The sequence below is a fragment of the Camelina sativa genome, chromosome 6, assembly GCF_030686135.1.
Source record: "Camelina sativa cultivar CO46 ecotype springtype chromosome 6, ASM3068613v1".
NCBI lineage: Eukaryota > Viridiplantae > Streptophyta > Magnoliopsida > Brassicales > Brassicaceae > Camelina > Camelina sativa.
The window spans coordinates 13,509,622-13,530,076 of NC_141885.1; the positions used below are offsets into that span (position 1 = coordinate 13,509,622).

The 20,455-nt window shown below is 37.5% G+C and overlaps 2 protein-coding genes, 1 long non-coding RNA gene and 1 other non-coding gene across 5 annotated transcripts; 2 read left to right on the forward strand and 2 right to left on the reverse strand.

Annotated features, from left to right (window-relative positions):
* The first annotated feature begins 1,407 nt into the window (after positions 1-1,407).
* Positions 1,408-2,769, forward strand: LOC104790772 (uncharacterized). Of its 2 annotated transcripts, none has more exons than XR_768817.3 (4): positions 1,408-1,773; positions 1,884-1,974; positions 2,071-2,172; positions 2,257-2,769. It is a non-coding gene; the product is annotated as an uncharacterized LOC104790772 (long non-coding RNA). The 2 variants fall into 2 exon arrangements; XR_768816.3 differs by having other exon boundaries at positions 2,369-2,769.
* Positions 2,770-4,600: 1,831 nt separating this feature from the next.
* On the reverse strand, positions 4,601-5,512 carry LOC104790774 (protein S40-4). Its single transcript, XR_015559539.1, has one exon. It is a non-coding gene; the product is annotated as a protein S40-4 (transcript).
* A 629-nt stretch (positions 5,513-6,141) lies between these two features.
* LOC104790775 (serpin-Z4-like) lies at positions 6,142-7,837 on the reverse strand. The gene is made up of 2 exons (XM_010516560.2): positions 7,448-7,837; positions 6,142-7,017 (listed from the first exon to the last, which is right to left on the reverse strand). The coding sequence occupies exons 1-2, from the start codon at positions 7,835-7,837 to the stop codon at positions 6,244-6,246; spliced, it is 1,164 nt and encodes a 387-aa protein (XP_010514862.1). The 3' UTR covers positions 6,142-6,243.
* Positions 7,838-13,708: 5,871 nt separating this feature from the next.
* LOC104790776 (uncharacterized) lies at positions 13,709-14,653 on the forward strand. Its single transcript, XM_010516561.2, has one exon. It carries the CDS (start codon positions 13,882-13,884, stop codon positions 14,407-14,409), a length of 528 nt encoding a protein of 175 aa, XP_010514863.1. The 5' UTR covers positions 13,709-13,881; the 3' UTR covers positions 14,410-14,653.
* Positions 14,654-20,455: the final 5,802 nt, after the last annotated feature.

The window sequence follows — 20,455 nt, forward strand, 5'->3', positions numbered from 1 at the left end:
AAATTAATGAGAAGAATCACACCAAATATTTATATTTTTGTGATGATAGATTCGATTAAAATGCCAATTTTAATGTTTAGTTTTGAATTGGTTTTGGGAGATTTTCCAATCATTTTAATTGTTCACATGTCCCAGTTTGCATAATAAAAACTGTCTTGGATAACACATGAATAAAAACATGATTCGTTGCAACAAACCATCACTGGATTCTTTGCAACATCAGGTGGTATTCTTATGATTCGGAGTTTAGCAACTAATTTGGCGACGGCGGCCGTTAACGCAACGAGGAGGCGGAGGTTAGCCATCGTGAGTTAGTCAAAATCGCTTAAAAATCGGAAAAAGATCATATTAGTAAAATTTTGGCAAAAAACTCATAATGAAAAGTGTATTTAAGCTTTTTGGACAAGAATGAGAGAAAGTGACGGGAAAAAAAAGAAACAAAAAAATCTGAAGAACAAAATGCAGGAAATGTGTAGCGGCCGCTAGGGTTTTTGGGAAGTAGGTGACCTGAGCAAATTATGAATTTACCATTTTCAATTAAGTTTTACAAAAATTTTTTTTTTGCCAACTGCTAAGGTTTGAACCGTAGATTTGAAACACTTTTAAACGACCTATATATAACCATTGCACTACCTTATTTGACAATCTTATTATCAATTAAAATCATATATAAGCCTAATATTAAGTAAAAACGCAGCATATTTAGTAAAATGCTTTGTTTTGACCTAAAACATCAATAGTATAAATTTATCAGGTCTATATATATATAAATCTGTCAAACACATTAACTCTATCACGCCTACATGTATAACTCTACCTAACTTTTGTTATTTCAGTAAAAAATATGTCTACCACTACATTAACTCATAAATCTATCGCTTTTTATTATATCTAACAGTATGAAAAGATCTACCATCTCGTAAAACTATATCTGTCATATAAATCTATCTCAGTGTATATGTCTACCATAATGACTATATAAATCTGTCAAACAAAACTGCTATTCGACATAAACCTATTAAATCTGTCACCATTGTAGTAATATCTCTATCAAAAAATCATAATTCTATCATCATTACAATATATCTATCTAATATCTCTACCGATAACAATAACTCTCCTTGCTTTTATTTTGTCTGTCATCACTGATATTTCTCAATCGATTAAATGAGCAGGAGTTTTTCCCCCAAAAACTTTGAACAGTTGTCATAAAAACAATGAGGTGGTAAAACTTTGTAATGGCACACTCGTAATTTTTTTTTATTAACTCACTTCCTAAAGGGTTTATATGTCATTAAATATTCTATAAAAAAATGACATTCTAGTCATTTCTGATCTTTTCTACGCTAGTTGAGTAAACCTCCCTAAAATTAATTTGGAAAAAATAATTTATGAAGATAAAAAGACACACTTATAACAAAAAGAGACAGTTAATATGTTCGTGAGAGAAACCATTTTCTTTCTTTTACTTCTTCTAAAAACTGAGTTCGCCCTAGCCGCTTCTCTCTCTCACAACCACCAAAGAGTCGTTTTCCAGTGACGTCGCTAGATCTGGGTTTCCGTCTTGCTGTAGTCACCGCTGTCTACTAGGTATGTTCGTGTCGTGTTATGAGCTCGCCGGAGATTCGCCTCTCAGATCTTGTTCCTTCGCTTCCACTGTTGGTTTTGCTCCACACCGTGTCGGAGTCGTTGTCTCCTCTTCTCCTCTCGAGTTTCAGACATTGCGGACGAAGACACTTTGGCAATCGATAAAGACGTCTTTCACGAACTCTGGTTAGTATACTACGGAACAACACTCAATTGATAAAGCTCTCTTTGTATTCTTTTTTTATTTTTCTTAGATTTATTTCGTTGCTAAATCGATTTTGTTGGGGAAACCCTAGTTTGCAGCAATGGTTGAGTACTGCCCGAGTATGAACAAGCGAAATTGTCTGATATGAGCAGAAAACAGAGAATGCTGAAGTCTCCGATAAGGTCATGATTTGTGAATTCTTATTCTTTGTTGATTGGTATTCTTAAGAAGATTATGTGTAAATTTTGGGTTTTTTATTTTTGTTTTTGGCTTCTCAGTTGCATCAATGCAATGAGCAATTGAAGGAGAATAAAGGAAAAATGTGAGAGTCTCTGCAAGAAATTTCAACGACTCAGCACTTGCTTAAGTTAAAATCTGAGGTTTTGGATTATACTCAACATTAGATGCTTTTGTTTCTAATTATCCTCCATTTGGTGTTGAGTTTCTTATTATGTTTTGTCCAGGAATGTATCTAGCTTACTTCACAGTGTGCTAAGCTAAAGGAGAGAACTATTATGTCTCGTTTTTACTTCTCAAATCAACAAAAAAACAATTGGATTTTCTTTTATTTTTTAGGATCCAAAGAAGGGAATGCATATAGAGAAGAATCTATTCAGCGAAACAAAGAGAGCAGCGGAGAGGTGGCAGAGAGGTGGCGGAGGAGAGCGGCGGCGGAGGAGAGCGACGGCGGAGGAGAGCGACGGCGGAGGAGAGCGGCGGGGAGCAAAAACCTTTTTCCGTTAAAGCATTTTTTAAACAAATTGTTTTGATATTTTAATTTAATCTATAATCTCCAAATTTTTTTATTATTAAAACTATATGACGAGGCCACATATTAGTTAATGTGGCTACTAATCCACGGACATTTACCTGGCAAATTCGTGGCTATATGAAGCTAATAGTTAGGTAGCATTCAGTTGCTTTGTGTATCAAACATATACAGTAAATCGTAGCAAATAGTAGCATTTGCCCACAAATTATGTTGTCTCTAATTTGTAGCATTTTGCAACACTTAGACGATGGAAAAATTTGCTACGACCAAATAGTTATTAACTTTTTTGTCGCAAATCTAGAACAAATCTTCTCCATGTGTTAACATCAGCTTTTTTAACAATGCTTCTCCAGTTGCCATGTCATCAACACTAAAAAACAAATTCTTTAGTTCTCGACTTCTCAAGATACCAAATAATATTAGGGTTTTCATACTTCTTATAAATTTCTGAAGTTAAAGCCGTTTTACTTTCCATCATTTTAATCAGTTCGTCTTGACTACATCCTCCACTCTCATCTCAAATCTAAGCCCACAACACTTCTACTATTCCTTTCCTCAGAAAAATCAGTTTCGATGATTGATAGTATATTAGGATTTATATCCGACAGAAAGATGAAACACAAGACAACACAAATTCAGATTTTGCTTTTCTAAGATTTACTTTTTTTACACACAATAATGGACGTTCATCAGTTTTTTTATTCATTAGCTTATTGACTTTGTCTATTTTGGTTTCTATAGTTTTTTCCTTCACAGCTATGTCACCTTCATCATCTATTTAATTATATCAATCAGAAAAAACGAGGAGACAAATCCTACGTCGATGAATAAAAAAGTCTGGCGATGTTGAGAAAAATGATGAAGAGGAACCAAACACAGTGCATACAAGACTTTCATAATGGTTAGAGCATATCCACTGAGGGTTGCTTATTGGATTGCTCTTGTATTTGTGTCCCAAAAACAAAAAAAGTCCAAATTATGGTCCATTAATCTGATATTCGATTTTCAAATGATAAATACTTAGGTTCACCACCGCTAAGGGTGAACCTTTGTATTCACCTCCTTCTCTCTCAATCACTCAGAATATTCTATTTATTATTTTACTTTTTTTAAAAAATCAAAATTAAATTAAAAAAACAAAAAAAAATAAAGGAAACAAAATTTGTATACTTTTATTTAAGGAAAATTAAATATTGGTTTGATTTAGATTTTACAATTAAATGAGGTTATATATCAGTTTGCTTGAATGGTTGTATGGTATGGTGTAGACCGGACTATGCATATCAATATTTTGGTATGGAGCTTTTGAAAAGTGGAATGAAAAATGCATATCCATATATTGGTATGGAGCTTTTGATAAGTGGAATAAAAAATGCAGAATAATCGTGAATTTATAATGCTATGGAGTTGTATGCTTAGATGCATAATAGTATAGAGATTTTTAGTATGCAACGATGTAAACTGATACGCAATTATGAATGGTAAATTAAGTGTGGACTAATTTTAGTCCGGTCTAGAGAGCAAACTATACAACCATTCAAAACCTAGCCATGTTCGGAGCAGACTATACAACCAATTTTATTGTTTTCTTGCAGTGATCGGAGATGGGATGGGAGAGTTGTTTTTTCCGATGTTGTTTTTTCCGATGTTTAGGAAGAGATTTGCTTTTTAATCTCCCCTATATGAGGGCACTCACTGATCACGTTATGGAGAGACCTCAGGTAAGTGTCTAGAGGGCTTTAGTTTTTACATCTTGTCATTTTCAATTATCACAGAATAATTCTTTGTGTGCAAAAAATATAAATAAATAAAATGGGTCACTTTCATGTAATTTGTAACCTCTACTTTTCTCACCAACCCCACCCACATCAAACCCATAAACCCCACCAATAATAATTCTCTTTTCCCCTATTTCCTATTATATTTTCGATTTTTACCCCAACAAAAATTTTATGTTCGTCAAGTACCCTCAACTTTATCTCGTACGAGTTTTCCCGATTCGGAAATTTCTAGTACAATTATGATTACAAAACTTCTTTGCTTGGAAAATAAAAATCTCATAATCTCAAAAATACTCAACATTGAAAACTTTAAAATATTCCGAAAATTATAATAAAATAAAAGAAGGCATAATCTAGAAATATTCTATGCCTTCTTCTTCTCATCAAGTTATTTAGTAAAAAAAAAGTTTAACAAAAGTAAAATTATCAAAATTCTCCAAAGAAAAAAAAAAAAAGAGAACCTTATACTTTTGAGAAATTAATCCAAAAACCCAGTCTTTTCCAAAATTGCATTTCTAACCCTACTCATATCTCTCCCTTTCAAAGTCCTCCCAACACCTTCATGCACCGAGAACGAAGCCATTCTCGTCTTCGCCAAATACTCATGCGGCGGCAATAACTCTCCTCCTCCGCCGTCTTCGTCGTTTTCGATGCTTTTTCTCCTGACATGGTGACTATGATTCTCTTTCCCTAGAATCTTAGACCAATCCGGTACGTTCATCGGAAGCGACGAAGTAGTGGTTTTCACGGTAGCCGGAGACGGAGACGATCTACGGTTCGATGATGCGAAGAGTTTATGACGAAAATCAGGTGAATCGGAGCGGGTGGAGTAGAGATCAGACTCCTCGAACTCGAACTCTGAATCGTTGTAAGAAGACCGATCTGTTTGAAGGAAGCGATGACTCGGCCTTTGGTAATAGCTCTTACGCGTCGCCATTGATGAAGATTGAAGAAGAAGAACTTTTTGTTTTTTTTGGTTATGAGAGAAGTCTTTGTGGAGTCTCTCTCTCTTTTGCTTTTTATAAATGCCTTTGAGCTTATGGAAAAAATGGATAAAAAGACTTTTACATGCGGCAATGTATAATGGTTTAATTTTGTGGCATATTCTCAAAAACCTTTTTGTAAAGTAAAGATCATTTTTTTGTTCGTTAAAACTTAAAAGGTATAGTAAAATTATCTTGTACCTAAATTATCGTTTTTAATTATCATTTTTTTAGATTCTTAAAGAATATGGAGAATATTCTAGGTTAATATAGTTTGAGATGATTTTTTTTTTGGTTTAAGATTTGTTTCTTAAACTTCGGCATTCAGTTCTTACTTTCTCATATATGCTAGTACTGGCCACCTTTGATAACGTGAGTCTAAAATGTATGAAATTTATAACAAAAGAAGGATATCATTCAAAACATGAAACTATACATTACTATGTAAGACATGTATATAATGTAGTTTTCTAATGTAAAAAGCTGTTGTATAGGGGAGATTAAAAAGCAATTCTCTTCCTAAACATATAGGGGGGATTAAAAAGCAATTCTCTGCGGTTCTTTTACAGGTACCGTACTTCACATTAGTAACATCTTTACTTTTCATTTTCACTAAACATGTAGTCGCAAAATATTATTGGGTAGTTAAGATCCTAATTTCATTTAACGTACCCAAAATGTAGAACCCAACCCATTTAGTTAATAATTAAAACCCAAATCAGATATATCGTACCTGGTGTACCCCTATCAGAATGATTAATGAAGATAATTCGTAGTTGGCTAGGCATGTGTGGGTGTGTTTGAATTTTTGGATACTCGTTACGTACTTTAATCTGATTGATGTATAAATACAGTTGCTGTTTTACAAACCAAATTCAGTGAATTATACACACAAAATACAATAAACCAGTTCGATTAGTGTTTTGAAGGATCAAGAACTTGACCCATGAACAAAATCACTCCACTCTTCTCTTCTCTCACTGTGAAAAGAAATGGATGGCCAGCTACAAAATTTCCCATCAACAACATGTCTTTTGTCATGGAAGCAACAGAAACGGCTGCAGCTTCAGTTCCCTCTTCATCCACCTCAATGAAAGCTTTGTGGATAATTTTTGAGACGTGCATATTATCAGCAATGGAAGAAGAATCAACCATCTCAGTTATACTACCATGTGTAAATGGTAAAGTCAGCGCCATTTCCTTCAAAACATCCGAAGCGTTAAACTCGAAAGAGAATTTAAACTTTGGAATTCTGAAATCTTCAACTAATAAACGTTGGCGTGGAATATGGTTATCAAGAAATCCCGGTTTGGAGCCTATTTCCTCAAGCAGAGTAGGTAATCCATCTTTATCATTAGGAAGATAAATGTACATGGCGAATTGACGTTGATCCTCTATATAAGGAAGACGCAAAACTTTGAAACCATCATAGTATTCTAGGTATTGCTTCTTGTAATTGGTCATGAAGGGGACTTTCACAGTGGTGCCATCAAGGAGATGGAAATCGTTACTTTTTGTTAACTTTGCATCAAATCTTTTGCTCCAAGCTCCTTTGAAGTACACTGCATTTGCAAGTATTAGCGTACTTTCACGGATACTTTTGATAGAATCGTGTGAAAGCATCTGCTTGATGAGTCCATTAGTGTCGAGTTCAGCCCATGTATTCACTTCATTAATCACTTCAGCAGGCTTCAACATAAGTGAACAATAAATTAACCAAACATTCCAAAAATCCAGTGTAACAAAAAATACGATGGTACCAATACAAAATATGTTGTTCTATGTCGTACGTCATTAGGAAATTTTTGGTTATATAACTACCTCATTTCAAATGACTCATTTGCAATAACAAAAAAACTACTACAAGTATCTGATAAACATTACTACATTAGAGACAGAAGATAAGTTAATACACATTGCACCTAATTTGTTAACAAACACTAATTGACGGGTATTGTAGTAATTAATTTCCTACAACAAAGTGACAACATTACTCATAGCAAAATTCTAACAAATTGCTAATTAATTTCAAGTTGGAAACTCATGAAACATTGATATTACCCAAGAATTTGAGGCAAAAAAGTTTAAAAAGAATTACAAAAAAACATAGAGAAGTTACCTTGGTTGCGAAGTCAACTTGACTACAAGTAGCCTTATAGGAGGTCTCCAAAAGCTCTTTAAAGGAAGGTTTGAAGGAGAAAGATTTGTCGATCCAGACACCATAAGCCATAGATAAGTGCAAGTCACTTCTATTCATTCCATCAGCGAAGGCAACATATACGGTCTTGTCCAAGACTGTGTCGAGGTGATCCAGTGAAGGTGACATGAGGAATGATAGGATTTGTTGTTTGGTGACACAGTTGGAACCAGCGGCAATAAGGCAGAGCAAAATGTTGATTGACATTGGTGAGAAGACAAGGTTGGAGCCGTTGCCAACAGTGGCGATGACATGCTTTGCTAGTAATATCGCGACGTCGTTTTGATTCTCCATTGATGTTCCCAACTCCATTTGAGAGAGACGAATGGTACTATATAGGCAGAGGTGATGAATAGTATCTTGTTTCAAAGAAAATAACTAGAAACTTTGAACAGTCAACGACTCATCACCTTAGCACGATTATAGAGTAATTCTTATTTAAAATATCTTATGAAAATGTCTACATATTAACTTAATACTAAGTCGAAAACTATTCAAGTCACAAATTGAAAACTAAAAGTTGTGTTAGTATATTCTAACTCTAAAAATGGTTCTTTCAAATCAAAAAGACGAGAAATATTTTAAAATAAAATCAACTAGTGCTAATGTTTGCAGTAACTTGTTTCACGAAATAAATCAACTAGTGCTAATGTATTAGTATTTGATGATAATGATCGAACCAATTGAACTAATCTTGATTTGAATACTTCAAATATATATAAGACCGTTTGACAAATCTCCCATTGATGAGATGGAGGTTACCATACCACTCGATAGACAAAGTAATGGTTTACCGATGTCTCGTGCATAGAAAAGTCAACCAATATTATTATTATTATTATTATTTTTTTTTTTTATAATAAATATTAAATTATATTCAAAAGAAAAATATTGTTTTACATCTGCTTCATTTGAAAGAATATTTGATTAGAGACAAATAAACCAGTCTTATCATAGTATAAACTATCGCATTAGTATCTTGTGGCCAGCCATGACTGAAGACCCCCACCATATCGTCGATTGCCCATTCTTTCAACAACTAGCAGCTGAGCTCTAATTTGCTTGTCGAGCCAACCAATAAGAGTTTGCTCAGAAGTCGGAGCCTCCCCGTGTCGCTGGGCGTTTTTTTCCCGCCAAACAGAGTATACAGTAAATTGGAACGTGTATCGGATTAAAAAGTCATACACCCGATAAGCCGGAGTTCCTGAGATAAAATCAAGTAGCGGCAGCCAAGAGGTGTTGAAGCGAGTCTTATATAGAGGTTGGGCGATACCTGACCAAACTGCAGCAAAATATGGACAAGAGAAAAACAAGTGGTCTCTCGTCTCCACCTGAATAGAGCAAAACACACAGCCCCCATTACAACCATTACCCCAAGTGATCATCCGATCCCCTGTCGATAGACGGTTGTGTGCTGCAAGCCAAGTGCAAAAAGAATATTTTGGTGTTGCATGAGCAAACCAAACACCCTTATGCCAAGCAACGAGGTTTGAAGTGGTTCGTATATAGTTCCAGGTGTCCCTAGTAGAAAACGTAGCTTTATAAGCATCACATTTACCTCGCCATAAGACACGATCTGACTGAGAAAGGATTCTAGTCTGATACGCTTGATACAGAGCATCTTCGATGTCATTGTACATCCCCATACGGTGAACCCGTCACCTTCTACTATGCCATGCATCATGGAGAGTCATATGTTCTTTTATCCCCAAATCAATCATGCCTCTTGGTCCAGATTTGTCTAACAGATACCCTTGAGCCGACCAGTTATCATACCAGAACGAAGTGAGAGGCCCATTTTTTACCTCCACCTTAACAAAAGTTTTCGCCAAGTCTCTATACTTCAACAAACATTTCCACATCCAGGAGCCCGAGTGATGCAATCCTAGATATATCAACTCATCAAGAATTGGTTCAAGGAAAATCAAGATCAAATTATAAAGAAGTTTCTAGAAGACAATCAATTCATGGCTACATCAAGAAAGTGTCTTGATACAAAGAACTAATCTCCATCAATGATGATTGATAAAATCTCTCAAATTTATTCTTGATTTATTTATGCAATTAATTTGACTTATTTTGTATTTATGTTATTGATTTGTAAATTGAGCCTATATAAGCTCATGTTACCCTTCATTGTAAAGATAGAATATTTTTGGATTCATTGTAAAGATAGAATATTTTTGGAAAAATAAAAGAGAGAGTTTTCTCACTTTGAAGCTTAGGCTTTTGTTTTACTTGTCTTTTCTATTGTGTGTGATTCCTTTAGAAAACAAGTTGAATATTTATCTTTGTGTGTGATTCACTTAGATATTGATTTGTGTTCTTATCACAAAGTCATTCTGCAACTTTGTGTGACGAACTTCGATCCATCATTCATCTCCATCATATATGAGTTAGTTAGAGAGATCCTTTAGACCAGCTATCGACTCACCCCTATTTTGGCTCACATCATTTTGGTATTAGAGCTAAAAGCTCATATCTCTTATTGTTTCATTTTAGCTTTATTTGAAAAAAAAATCATTTTTGTTTTATTTAAATCGTTTAAAAAAAATAGTACAAAAAAAAATTCTTTTTATTTGCTGAATTTCGGTTTTATTTGAAAAAAATATTTTATTTTATTTAATTCGAATAAAAAAAATTACAAAATAACTTTGTTTTGATTTTTTTGAATTTCAGTTTTCTTTGAAAAAAAAAACTTTGCTTTGTCTTCATTCTATTTTTCAATATAAAAAAAACAAAAATGCAAACTTTGGTTTTAGTTTTGGGGACAAAACCTTTTCAAGAAGGAGAGAGTGATGCAATCCTAGATATATCAACTTATCAAGAATTGGTTCAAGGAAAATCAAGATCAAATTATAAAGAAGTTTCTAGAAGACAATCAATTCATGGCTACATCAAGAAAGTGTCTTGATACAAAGAACTAATCTCCATCAATGATGATTGATAAAATCTCTCAAATTTATTCTTGATTTATTTATGCAATTAATTTGACTTATTTTGTATTTATGTTATTGATTTGTAAATTGAGCCTATATAAGCTCATGTTACCCTTCATTGTAAAGATAGAATATTTTTTAAAAAATAAAAGGGAGAGTTTTCTCACTTTGAAGCTTAGGCTTTTGTTTTACTTGTCTTTTCTATTATGTGTGATTCCTTTAGAAAACAAGTTGAATATTTATCTTTGTGTGTGATTCACTTAGATATTGATTTGTGTTCTTGTCACAAAGTCATTCCGCAACTTTGTGTGGCGAACTTCGATCCATCATTCATCTCCATCCTATCCGAGTTAGTTAGAGAGGTCCTTTAGACCAGCTATCGACTCACCCCTATTTTGGCTCACATCACCGAGAGTGATGCAGGTTTTACCGACCAGAAACAGCCTTCCTTAAATAAATTCATTCGAGACCATTGGAACCATAACGACGTCCCACCAGAGACCAACCGCCATATCAACATTAAACAACTAACATCATTTGTCTCTTCCAAAGATCTCAAACCTAAACCCCCTTCACACCTGGGTTTACACACATCAGACCAGGATAACTTTGCCTTTTTTGTATTCAGATCCGGACCTCACCATAAGAAAGCAGAACATATACTATTTAGCTCTCGAAGACTTTCCCGAGGAAGCCTAAATGCACTCATCCAGAAACTTGCTGTGCTCCACAGCACCGAACGTATGAGATCAAGACGACCTGCAAAAGAGAGGGTGCGTACCGTCCACGTTTTTACTCTGTTTCTATCTTGGTCAAATAAAGGGGTAATATCCGCTGGAGTGAGTCTTCGAGAGAGCAATGGGAGTCCAAGATATCGAACAGGGAGCTGTCCCAAGCCAAAACTATACCGATTGCCCAAGATTTCCCTGTTGTCCGATGAAACCCCACCAAGATACAAAGTCTTTTTCTCCATAATAATCATTAGGCCGGACCGCTTAGCAAAGAGATTCAACACCTGGACTATACCATCAACTGATCTGAGCTTTCCATCCGATAATATCATGAGGTCGTCTGCAAAGCAAAGGTCTGTTAAATGGAGGTTCTTACAACGCGGGTGGTACCCGATGTCCTGTAGACCAGCAGCTTTGTCTAACATCTTAGATAGAACATCCATACAAATGACAAACAGGTAGGGTGAGAGCGAGCAGCCTTGACGCAGTCCCCGAGCTCTGCGAAAATAACCTGCGAGTTCTATATTCACCTGAACCGAGAAAGAAGCTGTAGTGACGCATAGCGAGATCCAATGGATAAAAACAGGAAGGAATTGCAGAGCACTTAAAACATTAAACAGGAAAGACCACTGGACTGAGTCAAATGCTTTCGAGATATCCACTTTCATCGCACACCTAGTAGGGATATTATCTTTGTGATAGTCCTTTACCAGCTCTGTTGCAAGAAGAACGTTTTCAATGAGCAATCTATCCGCCACAAACGCTGATTGGTTCCCAGCAATAAATTTAGGCAAGATACGCTTGAGTCTATTAGCAATCACCTTCGAGATAACTTTGTAAATAACATTACAACAGGAGATCGGTCTATAATCTCGCATCTCCTTGGCATCCTTTTTCTTCGGTATTATTGCTAGTATCGTGGAGTTAAGTCCCTTTGGTAGAAAGCCTTTAGCAAAAAAAGACTGGACCGCAACAACAAACTCCGAACCAAAAGTATCCCAAGCTGCTTTATAGAATTCAGCTGTATAGCCATCCGGACCCGGCGACTTATCACTTGGCATTGCAAACAATATCTTTATGATCTCCTCCCCCGTGACCACCCATGTGAGCCAGCGACTATCTTCCTCTGAACAACGAAATGTCAACAGATCCGCAAGACAATCCACTTACATCCCCTCATAGTCAGCAGGAATAGATTGCAGAAAAGATTGAAAGAAAGTCTCCGCCTCCACTTTAGTGTCCTCTGTGGACTTTAAAAGACGCCCATCCTGAGCTACAATCTCTCGCATTGTATTCACAAAAGTCAACTAATATTGTTTTGGTTCATTTTCTAAAATCCTTAATCATCTACGCAGATCTGTGTAATCCATCAAATTACACAGGCAATCTTTGAAAATTACGTAGGCACAAACACTGAAACACATGATGTAACTGTTTTCATGAGAGTTTATCTACGAGAGTTTCTTTAAGAGAATTTGTAACTCATTCAATAATTGACAAAATGACGAGTGTGGAACTCGGCGGTCTCAGCATGCACGTGGGCGAGAGACTTTGTCTAAAACCAGTCTGACTCGAGATTGATTGTCGTAAAATATTGACAAAAATAGTTACATAAGCTAATATTGGAACCAAATTTTCACATTTGGCTCTGGCAAAGTTTGCCCATAGTCTTCCTTGTCAGGATGAGCTGCTTTGTAATTTTCTTTTAACAAAGCTGATCAGAATGTCAGAGAAGATGCATCGTGCCCAATTATATGGGCTGCCTATATATCATATATGAACCATATATAGTCTTCCTTGCCAGAATTAGCTATTTTGTAATACCTGATATAAATCATGTTACTCGAATATCCTCAGGTTTTAGCTCTTAGATTCCTCTGCTCTTCATGACAGTTAAGTGCTATATGTGGAGTAGAGAGCAGCATACTGACCACGAAATTTCAGATCTTTTTCCACACCTAAACCCGACCCGTTTCATATAGAATACAATGTTAGCTTCCGTTCCAAGTAAGTGAATGTATTTGAACCCTTTGGTTGTATGCTTGGTTACGAGGGACGTTTCTTGATATTAATGAGAGAACTGAAGCAAAATGAACTAACAAAGAGATAACACACAGTACGTAGATTATACATCTTAGCTATATTTGATTCCCAATACAACAGTTTCATCACTATCTTTGGCATCACGAACAGGCAATTTTGTTTAGTTTCTTCCTTAGCTCTGGTTAGCTTTAACGTCCAAACAAAGTTTTTTTTTTCGTGATTTTTCTTACAATTTTTTTTTGTTGCTTAATTACTTCTCTTGCAAAATACATGCTCAGTGCCGGTGAATAAGATAACGTGAGGGGTCAGCTCTTCACGTGAACCCCACGTGCCCATTTCACGCATCAGCTATCGCTACCGTTCAAAATTTACGCGAATTTTTTAAATAATTAAATTAGAAACTACCATGATCTGATCCGCTGTTTCGCTCTTCCTTTCTCTACACCCATACGTATCCTACGTGTCAGAATCTTGTTAGTCGTACACTTTTCGTAGCCGCAAATCTATCGATCACAATAATATTATTTCTCTCATTCTCTCTCTCACTCACAAAACTAACTTCTCCAGATCTCTTCTTCTTTACTTACTCATCATCATCATCAGAGAAGAAGATCTGAGAAAATAAAAAAAAAAAAAATTGAAAATGAAGCTCGAGTTCATCATTGTTGCTATGATGCTAATGCTCGTACTCGTCTCCGGTGAGATTTTAACTAAATCTTCACCAGCTCCGTCACCGGATCTAGCCGTAAACAAAGCAGATTCGCCTTTGAATCACCGCGCACCTACGCCGGAACTCGGATCTCCTCCTTCTCCAGCGCAATCTCCAATTGGATACTCTTCTCCTCCAGAACCTGAAACGACACACTCTCCTTCTCCTTCCCCGTCGATCTCTCCGCCATTACCGAATGATTCACCTTCGTCGTCTTCGTCTCCGTCTCCGTCTCCGTCGCAGGAAGCTAGTGATATTAACCACAGCGATATGACTGGAATCGAAGGGAAAAAATCACCGTCGTCCGGAGGAGGAGGAATGAGTGGAGGGAAGAAGGTAGGGGTAGCTTTCGGAGTGATTACGGCGGTGTGTGTGGTTGGAGTCGCCGGATTTGTGTACAAGAAACGGCAAGAGAATATTCGCAGATCTCGTTACGGTTACGCGGCCAATGAGATTCTGTAGAGAGAGAGAGAGAGAGAGATCCGGCGACGAAAGGCTGAATTAAATTTTTGATTTTTTTTCTTTTTCTGGTAACTTTTAAAATTTGAATTCGAAAACATTTATTGATACTTTTTTTTTTTTTCGTTCGTGTTATTTGTATAATCTTTGAAGTTTATGATCTCCGGGTGATGATTAGGTTCCCAATCATATGTGATAACTTATGTTTAATAATGCATTCTAATATACAAATAACAACAATTAAGTATTTTTGAAGTAAATTATTTTTGAATTTGAAAAAACTTTGAAATCTGTTGGAGCTTTGCTAAATTTGAAAAAAATATTTCTTTATTATTTGACAAAAACAATTACATAAAATTCAGTAAAAATATTTTATGAGATATTTAGCAATTAGCACTAGGTGTTTAAGAAAAAACAGATGATGCTGTGCAAAATTATTTCGTCCTCCATGCTAAGACAATGAACATAAAGATCGAAAAATTTATGTAATTGTAGCTGCTTTACTGATTGATCCAGCTTTGTTCATGTTGATTCTTCCCCCCCCCCCCCCCCCCATGACATTATGGTTATCCCATTCACAAGAAGAGTAACTAAATCCGGTTAACAAAAAAAAAAAAAAAAAAGAGTAACTAAATCCAAAATGGGTTTCACTCATTTGTAAGTAAGCGCTAGTCCTTTTGATATTCCTTAGTTTTTACTATTCCGAGAATATATGATGTTTTAAAATATTTTTTTGTATAACAAAATATGATTTTTTAGTGCATTTAATGCATTTTTATTTTCAAAACCAAATACTACATCTAGACGTCTAGTAAAAGATTGATGTTTTAGAATATTTATTTGTCCCACAAATATTGATGTTTTATAAACTTCAAGAAGTAATCATTGAAAATATTTAAAATTTTGAATTGTTATTGGTTTAAAATTAAATAATATCTCTTTAGTCAAAGGAAAAAATATATTTAAACTCAGTAATCATTTTTTTCTTAAAATGTGTAAAAGTTTCTAAACATCAATTTTTTACAGATAGAGGGAGTAACTATTTGATGTTTTTATATTTACAATACATAATTCAATGTATTCATGTAACTGAATGACAAATGTCACAAAAAGCACAATTAAATAAGTATTAAAAGAGTAGAAAACAAATAATACATCATTTATTATTTTTTTAATTTTGATAAAAATTCTAAAACATCATCCTTTCTAATAGAGAGATTTATTATTTTTTTAATTTTGATAAAATTTCTAAAACATCATCCTTTTTAACAGAGAGGGAGTAATACAATTGTGATCATTGTCTCGACGAGCAGGAGTAATACAATTGTGATCATTGTCTCGACGAGCATGCTTAATCACCCGATTTGAATCTAGTCTTTCGTGCTTAATCTTTCCTAGGTCAATGCCTTTTATATTGCAAACATTGGTAACATAACCACCGACACTGATGGCAGCTGACCAGAATGTTTAAGCTTCATTGACGAAAGAAAAAGTTTTGAGTGAAATGTCTCAATTTTTTTTAAAGTTTACCCCACACACAAAAAAAAAGAAAATAAACATCATTGGTTTATACAAAGATTATAACATTTCAAATATAGCAAAGTAGACCCAAAACATGCTTCCTTTATAACAAAAGAAAAAAAAATTGAAGAGAGCAAACAGATGTTAAGGATACACCTTGATATGCAAGGGATACGCTCTTCATTACTCAATATTCCGTATCATGCTGTATATAGAATGTTCTGTTTATACTCTCTAGTCTAGAATGTTCTCTCTGTTCAACTATATATACCTCTGTAACGATATCGTTTATGAATAAGACTCATCTTCTACATGGTATCAGAGCAGTAAAAAGATCTCTGCATTTTTTTTCCTCTGCCGCTTTCTTCCTTCTTTTTCTCCTTCCCTCTCTCTGTTTCCACTTTCTCCCTCCCTCTCTGTTTTGCGTTTTCTCCCCCACCTGTCTCCATGTCCAACACCGCTGAAGTCATTGATTCCACCCAAAGCTTTCTTAACATCAACATGAGTAATGTTATTAAGCTTACCTCCCTTAACTACATCACTTGGAGCCTACAGATCCACTCTCTGCTTGATGGGTATGACTTAGCCGGATATGTTGATGGTTCTACTGCTTCTCCGGCTCCGACAATTGTCTCCAATGATGCCACCATTCCGAACCCTGATTTTCTAAAATGGAAAAGACAGGACAAATTGATCTACAGTGGCCTTCTCGGCACTCTTTCTCCGTCGGTGCAACCGCTTGTTACAACCACCAAAACTGCTGCTGAGATGTGGAGAACCGTTGCTGATATCTTTGCTAAACCGAGCAAGGGTCACATTCAGCAGTTACGTCTTCAACTGCAACAATTCTCCAAAGGTGATAAAACGATCGATGAGTATATGCAAGGATTAACTACTCGTTTTGACAAATTGGCTCTCCTCGGCAAGCCGTTTGATCTCGATGAGCAAATAGAGGCGGTTCTCCGTGGTCTCCCTGAAGACTACCGATCTGTTGTTGATCAAGTTGAAGGTCGTGAGGTCTCTCCCAAACTCACCGAAGTTCATGAAAAACTTCTCAACAAAGAAGCTCAGCTGTTGACCGCTGCTACTGTCGCACCTACACATGTTCCTCTCACTGCCAATCTCGCTACTTCTCGCTCTCGTACTCATCCACACAAGTCTGCTCAGCGTAACCATCAACAATGGAATAATAAGTCATCCAATACATATTCCTCGTCGCATCAGGACAATCGGTCTACTGGTGGTTATCAAGGAAAGTGTCAGCTGTGTGGTATCTTCGGTCATAGTGCCAAACGCTGCCCTCAGCTTCATCAAGTCGCGTCGTCCACTGGTCTTCTTCCCACGCCCTCTCGTCCCTGGCAGCCTCGTGCTAATCTCGCTCTCACTGCTCCATCCTCGACCACTCCTTGGCTCTTGGACAGTGGTGCGTCTCATCACATGACTAGTGATCTCCATCACCTTGCGACTCACCAGCCATATCACGGTGATGACTCTGTTCTTATTGGTGAAGGTTCCGGTCTCCAGATCTCTCACACTGGTTCAATATCTCTACCCTCTCTATCTCCCTCTCAAAAGCTCCTGTTAAATCGAGTTCTTTGTGTTCCTCATATCCACAAAAATTTAATCTCTGTTTATCGGCTATGCAATGATAATAAAATGTCTGTGGCATTCTTTCCTGCTTCCTTTCAGGTGAAGGATCTGAGCTCGGGGACCCTGTTACTCCAAGGCAAAACTAGAGACGATGTTTACGAGTGGCCGGCTTCATCAACCACTCTCTCCGCTTTCTTTGCTTCAACATCCTCAAAACCGTCCTTAGTGGACTGGCACCATCGCTTAGGCCACCCTGCTTCACCTATCCTTCAATCTCTAGTCTCTAAATTCTCATTACCTTACTCTGCAACTTCTTCTCAAAATTTGTTTTGTTCTGATTGCTCTATTAATAAAAGCCATAAGCTTCCTTTCTCAAACACTTCTATCACATCCACACGACCCCTTGAGTATATTTTTTCTGATGTCTGGACCTCTCCTATTGTGTCAATAGACAACTACAAATACTATCTGATTTTAATCGATCACTACACTCGTTATACCTGGTTATATCCGCTTAAAACCAAATCCCAAGTTCGTGAAACATTCATCCCCTTCAAAGCCCTCGTGGAAAACAAGTTTGGTACAAGGATTGGCACCTTATATTCAGACAATGGTGGGGAGTTTGTGGCCCTCAAACAGTTTTTGTCAAGCTCGGGTATCTCTCATTTCACCTCCCCACCGCACACACCGGAGCACAATGGAATTTCCGAAAGAAAGCACCGTCACGTGGTTGAAACTGGCCTCTCGCTTCTCACACATGGTGGTCTTCCCAACACTTATTGGCTGTATGCTTTTGCCGCTGCTGTCTATCTCATTAATCGATTTCCAACACCGGTCATCGCCATGGAGTCTCCGTTCCAGCGGTTGTTTGGTTCATCGCCGAACTATTCCAAGCTGAGAGTGTTTGGCTGCCTCTGCTTCCCTTGGTTACGACCGTACACCTCTCACAAGTTTGAGCACCGATCAACTCCGTGCGTGTTCTTGGGTTACTCTCTCACCCAGAGTGCCTACCTGTGTCTTCAGCCTAGCACTGGTCGCGTCTATGTCTCCCGTCACGTTAAATTTGAGGAAACCCGGTTCCCGTTCAAATCACCTCGTGACTCCTCTCCTGAATCACCTCTCCCCTCCTCCTCTCCAGCCACACCTTCTGTTGACGTCATTCCTTTCTACCCGCCGCCACTCGTCTCGTCGCCGGAGTCTACGCCTGGACCGTCGAGCTCAACTCCTCCACAGCCACGGTAAGTTCCTCAAACTCACCTAGTGTCATTGCAGAACCTGATAACATCCGGCCCAACCCATCACGAAATCCAAGCCCAGATCATAACCCAAATTCACCCCTTGAGCCCAATAACATCTCCCCTGCTAACTCTCTTCGTAGCCCATCTCCATCGTCCCATTCATCGCCACCTTCTTCTCCATCGACCTCTGAATCTTCGTCCCCTGAACCTAATCCCGTTATCGCCCCTCCACCACCGGTTCAAAATAGCCACCCTATGCAGACCAGACGTAAAAACAACATTGTCAAACCCAAATCCAAACTCAACCTCTCCGCCGCATTATCCTCTCCCTATCCCACCGAACCTCTAACCGTGAACCAGGCGATGAAAGACAAGATCTGGCGGGAAGCTATGTCCGGCGAGATTGACGCCTTTGCCCACAATCAGACGATGTATCTGGTCCCATGACCACCAAATCATAATGTAGTCGGCTGTAAGTGGGTTTATAAAAACAAATTTTTACCAAATGGGACACTTGGCAGGTGTAAAGCTCGGCTTGTTGCCAAGGGATACAACCAACAATATGGTCGTGACTACACAGAGACCTTCAGCCCCGTGATAAAAGCAACAACGCTCCGTTTGGTTCTTGATATTGTTGTGAGCTCTTCATGGCCGATTCTTCAATTGGATGTCAATAACGCGTTTTTACAGGGGACTCTCAACGAGGAAGTCTACATGGAACAACCGCCAGGCTTCGTTGATAGTGATCATCCGTCCTATGTTTGTCGTCTCCGCAAAGCAATCTATGGACTCAAGCAAGCTCCACGTGCCTGGTACACCGAGTTACGGTCGTATCTTCTTAGTGTTGGGTTTCAAAATTCTCTTGCCGACACCTCTCTGTTCGTTCTCCGACACGGCAAAACATGTGTCTATCTCTTAGTATACGTTGACGATATTCTCATCACTGGTAATGACACTTCCTCCATTCAACAAGTTCTTCACTCTCTTGCTGATCGATTCTCCGTTAAGGATCCAGAGGAGCTTAACTACTTTCTGGGAATTGAAGCTCATCGTACTGCTAAAGGTTTGCATCTTTGTCAGCGCAAGTATATCATCGACTTACTTCATCGTTACAATATGCTATATGCCAAGCCCGTTGCAACTCCAATGGCATCCGCTCCGAAGCTTACTCTCAAATCTGGCTCTCCTCTTCCCGATGGTATAGACAATCGTCGTCTTGTTGGAAGTTTACAATATATTTCCTTTACAAGGCTCGATATTAGCTATGTTGTTAAACGCTTGTCTCAATTTATGCACTGCCCGACTCAAGAACACTGGCAAGCTGCAAAACGGGTACTTCGTTATCTAGCGGGAACAACAACTCATGGTCTTTTCTTTGCTGCCAAGAATACCCTCACTCTCCATGCCTACTCCGATGTTGATTGGGCAGGCGACAGGGATGACTATGTCTCAACAAACGCCTATATTGTCTACATGGGTACTCATCCTGTCTCCTGGTCCGCAAAGAAGCAGAAAACGGTTGCTCGCTCTTCCACTGAAGCCGAATACAGGGCTATTGCCAATACCTCTGCAGAACTTCGTTGGATTTGCAATCTCTTAACCGAGCTGGGTGTACATATCCGAGTTATACCGACAGTTTACTGTGATAACGTCGGTGCCACCTTCCTCTGTGCAAACCCGGTGTTTCACTCCCGCATGAA

What these genes read in the sequence shown, in the direction of transcription:
- LOC104790775 (XM_010516560.2), bottom strand. Translation starts at nt 7,837, where the DNA reads ATGGAGTTGGGAACATCAATGGAGAATCAAAACGACGTCGCGATATTA. An exon ending in AAGTTGACTTCGCAACCAAG is followed by an intron (nt 7,018 to 7,447) that starts GTAACTTCTCTA and finishes CTTATGTTGAAG; the next exon opens with CCTGCTGAAGTGATTAATGA.
- LOC104790776 (XM_010516561.2), top strand. Translation starts at nt 13,882, where the DNA reads ATGAAGCTCGAGTTCATCATTGTTGCTATGATGCTAATGCTCGTACTC.